This window comes from Protopterus annectens, chromosome 6.part0 (assembly GCF_019279795.1).
Source record: "Protopterus annectens isolate FY-2018-M chromosome 6.part0, PAN1.0, whole genome shotgun sequence".
Lineage (NCBI taxonomy): Eukaryota > Metazoa > Chordata > Ceratodontiformes > Protopteridae > Protopterus > Protopterus annectens.
The window spans coordinates 1139510541-1139529126 of NC_056737.1; the positions used below are offsets into that span (position 1 = coordinate 1139510541).

Here is an 18586-nt window from a genome sequence, read left to right on the forward strand (position 1 = left end):
TATGTTCCCAGTTACCTCTTTAGTCCCCATCACACTTCCAACATTTGAAATCTAACGAAGAAAAAAAATCTTTATATTGGGGTACAAAAATATCTATGCACTTCCAAGCACAAATTTTAAATCTGCTAGACTTTGTTGCATATTTGAGAGTCATACATATGTCCTCTCATTGTTTCCTCGTAAATTGCTTATGCAATCTCTTTACCCAATCTTTTCTAACCTCTTCCAATTGATTCTTACAGTTATAATGCAATACTTTATATGCCCTAATTATCCCTTTTTTAACAGAGCTTCTGTTACGGCTAAAAACTCTTCAAGAGCAGTTTTTATTATTTAGGATTCCCCATCCATTCTCTTTGCCTACACTCCGATATCCATCCATGATAGGGAAGGCAGTCTCTAGCCTCCAGTCCAAATGTCTTCTTGGCCTCTTCCCAGTCTATTACCTTTCTCTTTCAAGTTATCTGCTTTCAATACTTTGGCTCCTTTGGCAGTTTTCTCCAGTAATTTCCACACCACTCTTGCCTATTCTCTCTACCAATAAGGATGACTGCAATTAGGGGTACAATCCCTTTCTCCATCTTGTGTTGGCTTAATTCTCACAATATTTTCTGCTACTTTATAAAGATAATATTCTACATGGCTGCTGTCATCCTCCTTCAGAATTGGCATCCAAAGTCCTACCTTTTCCTTACTTCTTGAATTTCCCACCTGCTTCATCATAATCTCTTAACTGTACAACTCTACAATATCCCTTCAAATCAGGTAATCCTAAATCACCTCATTCAACTGGAAGGACAAACTTATCTCACTTGACCCTTGCCCTCTTCTCCTCCCAGATAAAATCCTTCAATTCTTTATTACTGTCCACAACTTCTCCTCTAATCGATAAAAATATGCCTGAACTGTACATGAAACTAAAGGTGCTTAACATTTTCACTGCTTGTATCTTGCTATTCATATCAATATCCATAAATAAGAGCTTCCTGTTTCTCAGTTTTTGTATTATCTTTTGCTTAGTCTCTTTCCCCCTTATCCTTAAGCTGCCATAAGACAATATTTTTTTTACCCATACTCCTAAATGCTTAACTTTGTCATGTCCCCATAAATATGGGTATTGCTGATCCAATTCACGTGTGGATACATAGTTTACTGCTAACAGCATTTGTTTTGCTTTCATCAATTTTATATCCAGAAATGACTTGAAACTGTCTCAGAATGTTCCTTAACACTTGAGTTGCCTTTTTTGTTTTATCAGATACAAAATAATACTGTCTGCAAATAAAATAATTTTTTCTTAATTACCACAGCACTTACATTCTTGCAAATGGCTCTAAGCATAACAAAAATAAAGGGAAAAGAGGACACCCCTGCCTGGTTCCTCTGTTCAGACAACTTGTCAGTAAGGAACCTTCCCACTTTAATTTTAGCCTCCGATCCCTCATATATCCTTCTAATTAACCTTGTTATTGTATCAAGGAATGCAAATGCTTCTATTGCCCTACTCACAAAATGACAGAATACTACGCTGAATGTTTTCACTGCATCAAGACCCACTATCTCATGGTTTATTAATATGTTACATTGACAACCCTCCCCTTCTAATTTTCTGATGCAAATACAGAACACCTTATTACTGATTATTACTGCTCTCAGCCCTTGAGATGAAATGGAGGGCACAGACATATTTTCCTGACTATTACATCTTTTCAGAAGCTACAAAACAGAAAGGAGGTTTTTAGCGAAGAAGCAAAATTTCAAAACATATGCACTTACCCAATGAAGCAGTTACAAAAACAGAAATCTGTTGCCCATTTAAGAAAAATATGCATGGTTAAACAAAGGTTGGAACATTATCCAGTTCTCTGTAATTTTCTGTAATGCAGCTGACATAAGACTAGAAACACTGAAAGTCTGAAATGTCATAATATTTTGAAGGTAGGGGTGGATATGTTACAACATCTAATCCAATGTGTTGCACATGACAAGAAATTTGTCCAGTAAAGGTATTCATTAAGAAAGATAAGGCAATTGTTTTCTTCATTTGTTCTGTGTTAACTTCTACAAATTGAATATTTGTATTGCAACCAATGTGAAACCAGAGGAAACTAAAAGCAATGAAAGAAACATCTATGTAGTAAAGTTCTGCTTCTTTAAGGAGATGCATGGTCTTGTTAAAAAATTAAATTTGACAAAATGGATGAATGCAAAGTCAACGTTGAATGAAGTACCAATTTCCAATGTAGAAGCAAACACAACTTACAAATTTCTCGAGTTCAAAATTTCTTTTATTCTGAAGGCTATTCAAAAAGACGACATGGTTGTCTTCTGATCTAGTTTTTCAAGATTTGGTTAGGAAATTAATATTTATAAAAATGAAAGTGGCAAGACAAGGACTAGGATATTCCATTTATACCCCAGTTACTGACTGCCAGCCCCTTCTTGCCTCCACCTAACAGCCTTGAAGAGTCTACAACTTTGAGAGGGCACTTTACTCTCATACTGATGTAGCTATTCATAAGATGTTACTAAGAACAGAGATTATGCTAAAAATAAAGAATGCCTATTATGTAGAAAGGATTTTTTTGTGATGACTGGAGAATACATAAGGGAATGTTATAGTGCCTTTAACATATCGCCTTAAAAGCGAAGCAGGACTGGCTGCAAATGACAAGGCTGTCAGTCAATCTTTATCCCAAGTAACAATGTTAACAGATTCACAGTGAATGAAAAGTTCCAGGCCTCTGGCTGTTAAGTTTGAAAACTATTATTCCTGGCTAGCAAGTTTTGCTGATTTTTTTTTTTTATTTACATGCTCAATGGAGTACTGTGTTGTAAAGAAATACGCAAATTATTTTACAGCTTCAGAAGTCTGGCAACCATAAGAATCGCGCGCACGTGTGTGTGTACATCTGTATTAATTAGTTAGGGAAGAAAAGGCTACTGCATGCAGAGGTAAAACAATTTAAAAAAACAAATGGCTAATTGTGCTCTCAGTCTGTGAGTCTTGAATGAATATACTTCACTAAGTCTACCTGACTGATGTACACCACATCTCTAGCACTTTCTCTGACTGGACCAAGGCATTTAGTTAAGTGCAGAAGGAAACTGTATTCAGTAACAGACCCCACCACAACTATGTAAAAGCAAATCAAGATTACGGATTACCTGTTAACAGTGCAGCAAGGGTCCAGATGTGGCACTTCAAATGAGAAGCCCCTGCTGAAAGTTCCCTGCAGTCTTTTCCTCCATTTTGTAAGTGTAACTAATGTGTATGTGAAGTCTACAATTTTCGCGCCACATAGTACCATGATGCTTTTCTTCACATTAAAATTTACTTTACTTCTTCTACACTACTCAGGCTAAAAAAATCTTGGTATCTAAATGAGTGTAAGAGCGAAGTGACAGCCAGCCTAACATGCAGTCATCTGTATTCCTCACACGCGTGCGCGCACACACGCATGCACACACACTTGCACACACACACACACACACACACACACAAATGCCCAATCAAATATACAGAACCATAAAGTGACAAGTAGCAAATCATTAGAGTCCCTGGACACCTTACCACCAGGTTTCATCCATTCTTAAATTTTACAACCAAAAACTTCCATGTGGGAGTGAATGACCTGAGGATATCAAGGCTTTCTATAATCTCTGACATAAGGACAGTTATCAAAGTCAGGCAGCAAAAAATTACTAATATTAACCACTGCACAATATAGGAACAAGATGTGAAAACATGTTTAAATTCCAAATGACAAGTATAAATACACAAATAAAAAGCTCAAATTGATGTATAATACAATCCAAGTCTGTATTTGTGTGAAAGTACAGCCTTCATCAGCAGTAAAGACCCTTCCAATGCTACAGCAAATAGTTGTACATCTTGCAAGTTATCTTCAAGCAGCATCTACAGCACTTTCATAAGTAAACACAGTAATGGCAAACCTCCTTACAGTCTCTTACACAGGGAGGTTAGACAGGATCAGCAGTTGTCTTTTCATTATGTTTACAAAGACCTACAGTATCCCGGGAAGGGGGGGGGGCACTGAACATATTATGAATACTGCATTATCTCCTCTTGTTCTGGTTTTCATTTTCTTAGCTGTAACAGTTTTCCTTTTACAATGAAATGACACCACCACCACTGCAAATTAAATTCTGAATGCACAATGCTGGAATTGGAGAAAATTAACTGGCAGCTGTTTACTGCACCTGTGCAAAACATTTCCACATATTGAAAAAGATACAGAGAGGAATTTTAAGTCTCAACTCAAGGCAGGAGACTGAAGAAAATAGGTTTACTGTATGGTGGCACACTTCGTTGCATGCAGCTGCTTAAAAAATTAAATACTTGCCAAATACTTTGCTAAAAGGGAATATGCAAAAACAATATACTATTTTAGCCTTGGGCCTAGATCATCTCACACATACACACATCTGAGAAGAACTCTCTGGCAGCCGATAAATAACTGGGGTTGACAGACTGAAAGGCACCATGCTTCTCACTAAACTGGTAAACCAGGCATGCTTTCCTGTCTTGGACCAACTAAACAGAACATGGACTTCCCACAGTAAATATCCTCCACACTGTACGGGTGACAGAAGCTAATGGTGAGGGGCAGTGCTTCTCCTAACACTTACAAAACAGCTTAAAAGACATGATGCTTAAAAGGACAAGTAGAGGGATCTGTCACACATCAACAGACTTCTAGTCAAACTGAAAGCTTATTCAGTTTAACACAAGGCAACTGGATGGTAATGCATTTAGACGTGCTGACATGCAGCAAAATTAACATGAAATAGCATAACATAAACCTAAATGTTTATGAACCCAGAGGAAATGTGAAGTAGCAGTTACAAATATACACCATCCCTTCCCAAAATGTCAATGACTAGCTTACAATAATGCATTACAGTCATCAGCAAGCCAGATTTATACAGCAGCGTTAGGGCAACACTGTTCCCTTACCATGTGATTAGTCATTTTTGTTACAACTGTACCTTCTTCAGATTATGGAGTAACCTCTCTTCAGTGACAGCTCACTATAAACGCACATGGTCATTCCCTGCACAAAGCTACATACAAAAACACATATGCTTTTATTACAAATGCCCATGCTTAAAATGTTGCTGCTATCACTTAATATATCTTTGGACTATTTCCAAGCCAAACTCTGCACGTAAAAAAGCTACATAAGAAAATACCTATCCAATAAGTAAAATCTCTCCAATAGTTCCCCATCCACACTTCAGTGTGCAGTTCAAATGATCTGTTGCCTTATGGCTCAGCTCAAGCAAAGTCATCTGATCAATTTAATTGACGAATTAACTAAAACAGTGAAAATGCTCATACTTCAAGTGTTGTCCTTTGGGAGCTACAACTAATCTGTGACTTCTGCTGTTGAGAGATTACTTTGGAATTCATCATTTAAGGTTTGCAATTTTTCTTTTTCTGTTCTTTGCTCTTCATTATTGCTATTCGTTTCAACCAATTTGTTTTGCTTTTTAGTTGTTTTATTTTAAATTTGCCTTTTTTCTTAGAGTTTTAGAATTGTTTAGGGCAGGTTAGCAAATATTCTGTTCTCTGTTCTGTCTACAAAGAGATTAAACTTTAGACTTCAAATCCTTCAGAAAATGTATGTTAAAACAAACCTTGTTACTCTAACAACTTTGAGTTGATAAGAGCAATATTTAAAATATGTCTCTATTTTTGGGCCTTTGTCCCCCCATTTTATTGAGCTTTGTCCAGATTTCTTGCACTAAGAGTTTGAGAGGTATGTAAGCAATTCAAGATTATATATCAGCTTTAGGGGACTACACTTCTCTTACTATCTTATCATTCATTTATGTAACAACTACAAGTGAATCAATGATAGCAAACCTCTTCTCAGGAATCGGCTTGGGATTAGTGCTACTGTTTTGCCCCTGGTGAGAGAAGGAGCATTATTTTCTAGCCTTCCTGGAGACTACCAATCAATGGAAAACCTGAAAACTGTCTTTTGGAAGCCAGCTTGGGATTAGTGCTGCTGTTCTACTTCTGGTGGGAGAAGGCACCCAAGGGCATTAATTCTCAATGGTCTCTGACTGGGCAGTGTGGATGGGAATTTCCCGTAGCTGGTTTTGTTTTGGACCTTTGTGTTGTTTAGCTCTCTTGCACCAAGCTGCTGTATGTGTCATCCAGGTCATGCACCTAGGAAAAGGCTACAAAAAGACTACAGACCTATGCAACATTTGGGACGATACTGCTGATCACCAAAGAGCTTGTCACCTGCTTCTCAGAAACCAGCTAAGTATTGCTGCTACCATTTTGGTTATGGTGAGAAAAGGGGCAAAGGGGCAATAACTCCTAGCCAAATGTAGTACTAGTAACAGCCAGAGAGTAGCCATGAGGTGAATCACTACTATTTATCATATTTGGCAAACTTAGTTCTGACTTTTCATCAAGTACTGCTACATTAGGCACAATCTAACCTCACTACAGAGTACCATACTAAACAATTAATCCATAAATCTTCATGGTTTTCTACAGTAGTCTCTCCCCAGACACTAAAATCAGCACCTGTTGTCCCTGTCCAAGAGGGACACAGGTGGAACCCCTGGGGTGAATTTCTGGTTACCCATCTAGTTGTCCAAATTACATTTAAAAAGGGCCTATGAGGGACTTTGCTTAACATGAACAGGAAGCTTCTCCCAAAGGTGGGGCAGTGTCTGTATGACAAATCTGTCTTCTCCAGCAAGTTCTGTTGATGTCACATAGTAGGATAAGGTCCTTTGAGCAAGTGACCAGTGTGCCATTTGACTTGCGAATGTGCAGCATTTCCATTAAAGCAGAGTCAGACACTGCTCTACATGCATGGCATAGGTTAATTCTGAGCAATCAGTACGACACAGAGTAAAGTGACAATGATTTCAGTTTGTCCGCATAATACAAATTTTGAAGACCCTGAATTTTCTTTGTAAGGAACCTTTGTGGTCTCTCCAACTGATGTAGGTGTTTGGAAAGGGCATTGTACACCTGATGAGGGAAGGTACATGGGGGTTTATAACCTCTTTTTTCTGGAGGCAATGGCCTTACTAAGAGATGAGCAATAAAAAATGCTCTTCTTACCACTGTGGAGACATGGTGATTGAAGTTAAGTTTGCGGTCAATCTGTGTGCCCAGATCACTCACCACTGACTGTGTGGTTAGGATATTGCTATTGATGCTGTAGTTTGCAGGAACATCACCTTTGCCGAAGTAGAGGATAATGCATTTTTTTGTAGTAAGCTTAAGACCAAGACTGTGGTACCAGTCATTAGTCTGTGTAAGACCTTCTTACAGGATGTTGACATTGCTATAAATTTCAATGATTGCTCCCAGTTTGCAGTTATCAGCAAACTTTGTCAGCCACAGTCCATTAGTTTTAGCCTGTACTTTGGAGAAGTAGATTTCGAACAGTAGGGGTCCCAGACACCACTGGCTACAGGTCTGCTGGATGAGGTGGAGTCCACTGTTTTGACTGTATGAGCTCCATCAGTGAGCCAGTTTGTAACCCAAATGACAGTTTATGGGTTGATACCCAGCTGGGTGAGTTTGTCAATGATGCCTTAGTAGAGGATTGTGTCAAAGAACTTGGCTAAGTCTAGGTAGGCTGCATGCACAGATTTGCCCCCATCTAGGGCTTTGGTGACTGTCTCTAAGAAGTCCAAGAATAAGAGGCATGATCTCCCCTTGACAAAGCCAAACTGGGTGGAGTCAAGCATTTAGAGATTGCCTACATCTTTGTTAATAAGGTCCATGACGATTCATTCCATGGCCTTGCAAATAAGGCTGGTCAGACTATTGGGTTTATAGTTCCCAGGGTCCGTGGATGTACCCCCTTTTGTGCAAAGGGATGACAGTAGCAGTTTTCCATTCCACTGGGAGAAAGCCAGTGCTTAGGCTGTGGTTGAGAAGTGTGCCCAGTGGTGATGCCAATTCCTATTTTAACCCCTGATAAGGGAAGATTTCATTTTAGGCAGATGTTAAATGGGTGCTGTTTTTTTTTTTTTTTTTTTTTGGGGGGGGGGGCAGTTATGCATAAATTTTGCATGCTCAATGTGTGAAGTTTCATTTTTCATGAGTGAACACTGCTGAACTATGATGTCTGATGGTGTCAGAAAATTAAGATAAAATGTCTCATCATGTGTAGCACTATGATAAATGCTTAGAGTGATGATACACAAAGTTTTCTGTACTCTGCCAGATAAACATATTTATTACAGTCCTTTATTAGTGTCCACTGCTAGAATAAATAAATGTGAGCAAATGTTTGCATGTGTATGCATTACCTTCATCTTCAGAACTGTCTTCTATACCCAAAACACACACATATTTATGTATATGTATATATCAATAAATAAATAAATATATATATACATATATATATATATATATATATATATATATATATATATATATATATATATATCTACTTCACATGACTGAAATCTCATTTGACAATTTCATTTGACAGAGACCATAATACTGAATTTTCAAAATACTGAAAACTCATTTGACTGAATCTCATTATATTGAACTGTAAGCCACAGACACGATGTGGAAATCCCTTCTCCTATGACTTGCTTGTGATAAAAAGAATTACTGTAACTTATAATGCTGATTGTCAGAATACCGATAGTCATGTATAAAGTAGTGTTGTAGTAGTTCTAAATGTGGGCATGTCCGTTTACATTTTTAAGAAAAGTATCTAAAGTAATATGGCAGATGTTCTGTGCGCTCCCAGCAGTAGTGGCAGTATGTAGACTACTGAAAGGTAAGTAAAAGGTACATGCCCTTTTCTCCACTGTAGTACGAACCTGGAGTTAGAATACATAGTTGGGGTGTAGCCCCCCCTCCTAGTTTGGTTTATATCGTCCGGTTTCTGTTAAGAGGGTATATATATGTAAGTAAGTTTTTAAGTTCTGGAAAGAGTTAGTCATTGGTGTTGTAAGTGTGCACATCTATGGTTTACAAGTTAGCATTTTGAAATTTAGCTTTATAAGGTTTCAATATAATGAGTTTCAGTCAAGTGAGTTTTCAGTAATTTGAAAAATAGATATTTTGGTCTTGGTCAAATGAAAGTCAGTCAAATGAGAGTTCAGTCATGTGAAGTAGATCCATACAAATATATGTGTGTGTGTATATATACACATACATAAATACAGGGTGGCTGCGGTGGTGCAGTGGTTAGCATTGCCGCCTCACAGCAAGAGGTTCTCCGGTTTGATCCTCTGCTGGGGTGCCTTCTGTGCGGAATCTGCATGTCCTCCCTGTGGTCGTGTGGGTTTCCTCTGGGTGCTCTGGTTTCCTCCCACATCCCAAAGACATGCTGTAGGTGGGACTGGACACTCTAAATTGGCCCTAGGCATGCGTGCATGTGTGTGCCTTCTATGGAAGGTTGGGCGCCGGGCTGGCAACTCGACACTGTAAAACTCCACTGCCAATCATGAGCAGACAGGTGATCCGCTGTGGCGACCCCTAACTCAGAAAAGCTGAAAGAAGAAGAAGATATGTGTGTGTGTGTGTGTGTGTGTGTGTGTGTGTGTGTGTGTGTGTGTGTGTGTATATATATATATATATATATATATATATATATATATATATATATATATACACACACAAAACCCATATAACATTTTTAAAAGATGTCCTGTATTTCTTCTGCGCCTTCTAAATCCAATATCCAGTCAATAATACATTACTATTATTATTATTATTACGGAGGAGGAATATTTCTGTTGATTTACAATAATAGAAATTAAATAAATTCAAACATTTTTAAACTCCAGAGTGCTACATTTGCTTGACTAAAATGAAATTACAAAAAATGTTCACTTAATTTTTGCAGCATACACTTGAATACAAATTTATTTATCAACACTATGGTGGTGATCATGCCCTTTTGGTTTACAAGTAAGGAGAAACACACACAGTGGTGTCTGATCTAATATACCTTATATTTTACTCTTCAAATACAGCACACAACAGAAACTAGTTAAATAGAAGTGTTAGCAGACTGCAGCAATCTTTGCACCCTCTACCATGTGCAATTTTCAAAACAAAACAGAGAAATGCTGATGTTGTTAAAACAAATCACTCTCTTTGGACTCACTTGAAATGAATGCAAAATCCTAGGCACAAAAAAAACATACTGACTAGGCTTTTTCGATCTCTTACAGCCTCACAATATAAAAGCATCTTTCAAAGGCTACACCAAAAAGGCAGCTGTGACTACTCAAAAGATGCATACATAAGTTTTCCTCTAATATACAAGTAGGTACATGTAAGCTGTGTTTGCAGCCAATCAGAATTCAACAGAGAACGACTTTTTTTCTTTACTGGTGATGCTGACCAATGAGAGCCAATTCTTTTGTTCCTGGAAATCAAAGTAAATGAAGGTTGCAGGGTGCGTTAGGATGCATTGCATTTCTTATAAATTTCATTGCAGCTTGACATTTATTTTATTTTTTTTTGCACTGTACAATGATTCAGTGCAAGACATGGACACCCTCCAAAAGCTGTTTGCCTGCTCCTAAATACTCCACATATGGAAGAGGTTAAGAAAGGCAGCAAAATATGTAGTAACAAGGACAGAAAGATAAATGCTGGCTTGCACTTGATAAACCTGATTCTTTGTACAAGTCTTTGGTACTTAAAACAAGGAAAATGAAAGGAACACTGAAATTCTGAGATGTTCTGGTACTCTGAAAATAAATTAATATCAGTAATGTGTTTTCTAAAGAAGAAACACCCTGAAATGCAACACTAACAAGTGTAATGATACTTTGTTATCTAATGATTATATTTATGTATACAGTTCTACTTCAAAATAAAATGAGACTTTTGACCTCCGAATCACTGGAAGTAACACACTTGCATAGTTTTAATATATTTGGTAGCTGCAGTGAACGTTCACAAAGTATATCAAATGCTTGGTATCTAACATCAACATACAGTGCTGAAATATATGCTGATAAAGCTCGCCACATGTAGATGGTGCAAGTATCATTACTTAAACCACCCTATAACCAAATGTTACACAACCAAATGTTACACAGTCAATGCCAAAGCAGCGAATGACTTGTGAGAGCTCTGAAATACAAATCAATGGGTCTATATCAGCTTATCGAAAGCTGAAAAGAGCAAACGATCTTTGATCGAACCCTAAACGAACAACCTAAATATCAAAGACATGGAACAGCGATTTTTTTCCCTGGGAAAAAAATTGCTGGGCCATTTTTGGGAGTTTGCTATTTCCTCCACTGTGGTAGTTTCTCGGACTTGGTATATTCCATTTGTTTTTTTTGTTTTTTGCGGAACAGTGCCCCCCCGGGAAAAAATCGCTGTTCCGTGTCTTCGATATTTAGGTTGTTCGACGTTTAGGGTTCAATCAAAAGCATTCGCTCTTTTCAGCTTTCAATAAGCTGATATAGACCCCAAATCAATACATCTGTCAGTTGGTGCAGAGGGTAAAAGCTGTGAGTTGTAGTTCCTATGGTACAGGGTTCGATTCTCTTGGATTTAATTTGCATTCTGTATGACCTTGACAAGTCACTTAATCAACCAGTACTTGGGAGTAACTGGAAATTTGAGCTGGGCTTCTTAATGATTCCCTGGACTGCAAGCCTCATGACTACCTATTGTAATAAACTTCAGCTTTGGCTTATCAGTCTTGTAATGTTTGTTCCCATCAGTTGATTACAGGCCTAGAAGCCCAGAGAAAGAGAAAAAAAGAAAGCGGGCTTTTAGAGATTCCCACTCTCTTCATTCACAGTAATGAAATCTAGTATATTTCTAGTGCTTCAGCAATACTGAGTGATGCACCTTGCTGGCCTAAATACAACGGTAAATACTAAAGCAGCAGATACAGTTCATCACTATGATCTTATTAAACCTGAAAACATCTGAAGTCTTCTTAAGGCTACTCACTGCAAACTATGCAGGGAAAATTACATTTAAAAATACATTAAGCTAGGTTGAAAAGTTTAAGACTTTGGTGCCATCATCAGAAACTATGACGTAAGGCAGTTGATAACAGGAAAACAGCTACACATGATATACAGTCACCAATGTCTACATGGAAAAGATATCAGCTAATACTGCTCCAGGAAGCTGCAATAAAAACATGAATGCAGGGCCTAGTGCCAGTCTCGTACAATCTGACTGTAATAAAAACATGAATGCAGGGCCTAGTGCCCGTCTCGTACAATCTGACTGTAATAAAAACATGAATCTAGGGCCTAGTGCCTGTCTTGTACAATCTAAAAGACTGGCCTGATGTAACTGACACTGATGCTGAACTCTGCAGTTAATCATAAATCCAAGTACTGAATCACTTGAAGTTGCCTGCTCTGTGTTCTTCCAGCACAAGGAGACTGGAATTTAAGTCAAAACATGAAAATCCATCATAGCAGAGGTAAATCATAGAAATTAAGTAGTTCTTCAGCCTGCTGTTTGGTTTTGGAAATCTTATCTGATTACAGAAAATGCGTTGCATTCTTACACCTACCTGTTACAAGCTCTCTGATTTCTGCATCAACACTTTTTCTCAACAAACGCAAAAGTGAAGGAATCCCTCCACTGTTTTTCACTGCTATCTTATTGTCATCAGTAGCTTTGCCATATACAAGGTTTCGCAGCGCACCACAAGCATTCTTCTGAACTTCAAGTGACTTGTGATCCAAAAGATCGACCAAGTGCTTAATTCCACCCAGACGACATACCTGTGTGGAAAGACAGAAATGCACATTTGTTACTACTAACACATTCTATACACCAAAGGTCAAAGAAACACATACTGGCCTCAAGCTCAACAGAAGATCTCACTACACAACACATTAGGAAATGTATCAACTTCAACGACAGTCACTTGGCTTGTCAACTTCTGGAATCCACAACACGAGGGGTACTTACTCTCTTCTTTTTATTTTTGTAAATAACTAAATGAAGTGTTAGCAGAGTGTAAAAGTTCTGATTCATTACTCCTTAGTTTTAAAGACAACAGCTGTTCTTGTACATAAACTGCCTAACCACGCTGCTGTACAGTCAACTACCAGTGTCCGGCTGCATGTTTAAGAAGGCCATAAGAGCAGAAAGAGAGCCAATATCCCATGGTACACAGTGATAAGTACCTTAATATCCTGAACTGCATTAAAGCTGTCACTTTCAGCTTTAAAATGTTATGAGTAAAACTCCATTAAATGCATTTTAATCATTATAATTAAATCACACTTTAAACAATGACATAGGTACACATACGTTAACATACCGGAAAAAAGTAAAATTTGTCATTATTTTCAAGCAGTGTACGTAAGTTTTCTTTAACATTCATTCACTCCAAAATTACAAAAAATGCCCAATTCCTGTCTTTCCTTAAACCTCAGTCCTTTTCCTAAATTTTATTGTGTGTATACAACTCCCACAATTTCCACTTCTACGCAACTTGCTTCTTCCCTTTTCTGAACTTCCCAGTGACCACCAGTTCTTTATTCTCTTTTAAAATAAACATTATTACAATTACAAATGGTTTAGTTTCTGGATTCTATTCTCTACTATATTTTTTGTTGGCAGCCATAGCATAAAACTTGTAAGTGCCAGCTCAAAAGAATCATTGCCTTACTTAAAACTACTAGGTCCCCTCAACAATTCTTACAAAGTAATTTGTAGGAATTTTAAAAATTTGTTAACTTGCTGATTTGCAAAAACATGTTCTCAATTTCTCTCTCCCCCTCCTATCACACCTTCAACATTTACTATGCACTCTAGGAAAAGTGCTCTGAATTCTGTTTGGAGTACAAAATGATCTAGTCAAACACTCCATGTGAAAATCCAAAACCTTTTGACCCTTGTTGCTACTTGGGAGTAATACAAGTCCTGCCATTACTGCTTTGTATATTGCCTTTCCAAGCTTTTTCTCAGTTTTTTCTAATCTTTTTCAATTAATTCCCATAGTTATCATGCAGTATTTTACATGCCCTACTAATTATTCCTTTGTTGACAGATGCAACTACAAACGATAACAGAGCTGGTCTTTCACTTAGCACACCCATATCCTAACCCCATTGAATGCCTTTATTGGGAAAATACATTTCTAAAAAGTGCTTCCTGGAGCAAAGGACACTGTCTTAAATGGTGACTGCAGATGAATCAGTCATCTATGTAAACACCCTGACCATGCTCTCCTTAGTTAATTATTAAATTACTAGGGCTGGATTTTGGATGGATACGTTTTATCGTTAGCTGGCACTTCTTTCAGCTGCTCTTTCAGTGTGGTACAAAACTTCATTGTGTATTATAATAGGTATGCCATTGTTAAGGAATCTCCTCCCTCTGTTTTGAAACTTCAGAGGAGTGAGGGATAAGAAGGCACCAACCTTCCATGCTAACAGAATAAGCATGAATGACTGCATAAACTTTTAAGTGACCATCTGCAGTGCTGCAGATGGTCTGACAGTTGCTTGGTTACATCTGCTCATCAACTGCATCTAGCATAATTCTGAAAAGCAAGTTAGGCTGGGGTAGCTATAGCAAAACATCACTAGGCAAGGATATGCAAAGACCCATTTACACAAAGTCATAACCAGATGTGAAAGATGAATGTGGGCATTTTGAGTTTGGTGGTGATCAAGTTTTCTTGTCACACTTGTTTACAGCTTTTACTAGATTACACTGTTCTGGTAGAATCTTTAACGGACAATTAACATTTTCCATTATTTCAGAGTTGAGAAGTGCTGATGACTCAAATTTCAGAACTGACAAATATGTCATTTCATGAACAGTTTCAGTGGCTGCTTACGCAGTTTACTAGAGTTTATTTACCAAGTCATCAGAAGTTTGCAAGCAGGATTTTTATGATGAGCACTCGTAAGACAGGAAAAAAGCTGTTTTTTTCTTAAATCAGTGGTTTGCGGAAGTCAGCTGTCTAACAGGTGCATTTTTTTTTCTTTTTTCTTCCCTCTCTAGCTGCAGTTGGAGAGAAACAGCTGCTTAGGCAACAATATACCTTTCAGAAAGCAGAAATACTTCTGTCTTGGCTGTAAAGTCCAAATATAAAAGCTGTCTGGTCGCTGCTGCTACCTGCTTCCTAACAAAGAAGGGAGTCAAAGAAATGTTTGACTGTAAATGACACTGATCGAAGCAGTCTTTATGAAGTAATTACTGCTGTATTATGTAATTACACCTCCAAGTACTTCTCACCTAGGTATGCTCAAGTATACTTTCATGCCACTAATGGAAAAAAATACACGTGCAGTAATTATTAAACTAGCAGAACCAATAGTCAGGGATTTACAGAAGCACTGGCATTAAAGAGTTACAGACTCCTTCCTGCCAGCCCACATTCCTACTATTTTTCCCAGTATTATATCACAAGCGCTGGCGACATAAAGGGATAAAGCCTTAACTACAGCCGGGGAGACCTGAGCTCTACTAATGGCTTGGGAGCTTGATGATTTTTGGCAGGGAGGATGGTCAACCCCATCTTTCAGTGGAATCACTACCCCACATAGGAGGGCTAGAGACAAACAGGGGTAACCTTGTGAGAACACTAGGTTTACCAAGTCACCAATGGGAGGTGGAGCATTCAGACAGTCTGCAGAAGCTCTCTTTTGCCTTGCCTGCTGACGCCTAACCTGGTGACAGTAAAAAGGCCACTGCTTGGATGACAGGTTCTGCTGTACCTAGGGACTTGTGGATGGAACAGATGTTTGATCATTTCTAAAGTTTTCATTCTCTTCCAGCTTCTTGAAGACACCCAGAGTGGGAAGACCTAAAAGGAGACTATTGTCTAAAGGAGTATTTAGGAGTTGCCCTTTAACATTCTCTGGCAGCCAATGTACTCTCAGCCTATGTCTCTTGACAACTGACCATATTGCAACTGGCCTGAATTCTACATCCAAAGCATCATAACTGCAATTAATCATCCTCTTTCCTGTGTGCTACAGGCAATTGTTGGCTAGTTACCCCCTTCAAAGTTTCACCGGGCATTCTCAATTGAACTTTGCACCAGCTACTTGCATTTAGCTTTGTGGCTCTGGCAGATAGCCCTGAAGGCAAGGGCAGAATAGGTGCAAACCCGCTTCTCAAAACAATTAAGTACTCTACTCTTATTATTTGGGAATTACCTTAGACAGTCTGGCAGAATCAAGACAGATTACTACTAGATCCACCAAAGGACTGTTGTACTGCCATTTAGAAGCCTGTCAAAGTGTCAAGACCTATGAAAACTGTCAGACATTTTAAGGATGAGGTAGGACCACACCAATGGCAAGAACCACTCAAAAGTAAAAAACACATAACTTATTAACTCTACCACCTTGGAAAGAAGCCTATAAGTACTCCTCTCCTAGGCTTCTTGCCGAGGTGCTACAGTTAATAAATTGTGTTTTTTTTTTTTTTTTTTTTGAGTGGTTCTTGCCATTGGTGTGGTCGTATTTTGGTTTTCTGTTTTTTTTTTTATTTTTTTCTGGTTATATTTATTTATTTTTATATTACATTTGTTTACCAGGAAATTCTGACTGGACATGGGTCCTTTTTCAGCGGAGGCCCGGGGAGAAAAGCTCCATAAGTACACAATGAAAAATAGTACAATAGTAGATGAGATACAGTAAACACTTTGACATGCAGAATACATAAAACAATAGTGGGATACAGGACATACACTGGGTAATGAATACTAAACAGATTTTAAGTTGAGTTGACAAAAAGATATCTAACACTGTACTGTAATTTTAGGGATGGTGGCTTGGGAATCCAGCTCCAGGGATGTTGCCATAAAACTTCTTTGAAGGCCTCAAACACAAAGTGCAAAAGTGGCCATTAGCTCTTTCAAGCCTAGAAGCTTAGGTGGCCTACATGTCTCCTTTGGGTCTTGAACATCTCCCCCAGACTTCTGTTTGAAGAGTTACCTCATGAGTTTGAGTATGTCCTCAGATCAGACATCCTCAGAAAACAATGTTGAGGAGACAGACTCCTCATCATCTGAGTCATATTCAAGGGGTGGAGACATTTATCTAGTATATGCAAAGTCTTCCTACTCTTATGGAGGATGCAATTCCATCTAAGAGGAGAGTCATCCCTTCTTTTTGGCAGGCTAAGTACCAAAGGTCGAGGGCTGACTGGCGAACAGTTGTGAGTTCTGCCATAGTGAAAATAGCTCCTTTGTCAGCCTTTTCAGAAATCTGAGGATAAGTGATGTAGAAGCCTGTAAGGGCTGTGAAATGGCAATGTACACTTAATGAACATCTGAATGTATACAAAAATGTACAGCACAGGATAACCGTTTCAACCACTCCTGAAGGAGAGGCAGCCATTGAATGATTTGTTCCTGGGGTGGTTCTCATTAATTTACAAAGCTTAAATGTAGACATTTGTTCCCACTCAGATCTGGATGTGGACACCAGACACCAGATACGCTCACTAAAGCAATCTACACAAAAGACATCCCTGCTATACTGAAGAAGATGAGGGGAACATAATAGGAGCTGCTGATAAGTTTGTTTCCACAGGGACGGGAAATAGAGTGGCTGGAGCAACAGACAAAAGACTCACTGGGTGGAAAACCACCTCTCAGACTACAGCTTCCTTGAGCATGCTCAGTGCTCAGGGAGTGGGCTTCTAACTCTTTGGCTAAATCTTTTCTGAAAGTCCTCTTCCCTTTATTGAATTCTTTGTGGTAATGTCCTTTTTGGGTAGTTGTGAATTCCTCTTGCTAACAGGAAGTCTGGTCAGACTCAAAAGGATACCGGCATTAGCCTTCAGCTTTTTCTCTGCCCATGAGGAATGGAGAGAAGCATCTCTATTTATACAGGTCTTCATAGTGAAATGCACAGAAATCTGGCAGTCTACAGAAAAAAAATACACTTAGAATACAAGCCTTTGTACAGGATCTGACACCAGCAACTGGAAAGGCATTTCAGACCTACAGGAGGCATACAAATTTTCTGCAAGAAATGAAAAAAAAGGTCTCCCTATCAAAATTCTTAGCTTTCAAAGAATATTATGTTTTTGAGTTCTGAGGCCAGAACTTGATCAAGCAATTGCAAATCCTAACCCGAGGTACAGTATAAGCTTGTGACGAAAAAGAAATGAATGTGGTGTAGGCTGATGGTCCCTTTTTCCAGGGTATATGGATGCGTTCCTCTGTCCAGAAGGCCCAAGCCATGCTGGGACATACAGCAAGGTTGGTGATGGGTGAATACTACAGTAACAATGAGCCATATAAAGAACATCTAATGTTGCACGTAATACAACAGTACTTCCACTGTCTCAACTTACATGTCAGCATTCAACAGTTCATCACTGAAAGATTAATGTTTCCCCCACACTCGGTTCTCTTCCTCCTGTTTACACCTTCACTGCTCCAACTTCTCAGCCTATCAGCAGCCTTCTTTTCTACATTTGCTAGTCTGTACAAAACAGCAACAAACCAGACATCGCCTACTTCCCTCTACAACCTCAAGGCCAATATACAGCTCTGAATTTTTGTTCCTTATTCTTCTTATTCTTTATTAAAGGACTCCCTCGGTGTTTTCATATCAATGCCCACCTCTTCTC

At 38.5% G+C, this 18586-nt stretch overlaps 1 protein-coding gene across 10 annotated transcripts in view; it reads right to left on the reverse strand.

Moving 5' to 3' along the window:
* The window catches only part of PKP4 (plakophilin 4), a 3210231-nt gene that overhangs the window by 579769 nt on the left and 2611876 nt on the right, over positions 1-18586 (reverse strand). For all 10 annotated transcript variants that reach the window (XM_044074755.1, XM_044074756.1, XM_044074758.1 and 7 more), the window contains one exon: positions 12543-12756. In XM_044074755.1, coding sequence (XP_043930690.1) covers positions 12543-12756 — 214 coding nt within the window. The remainder of the gene's footprint in view (positions 1-12542; positions 12757-18586) is intronic.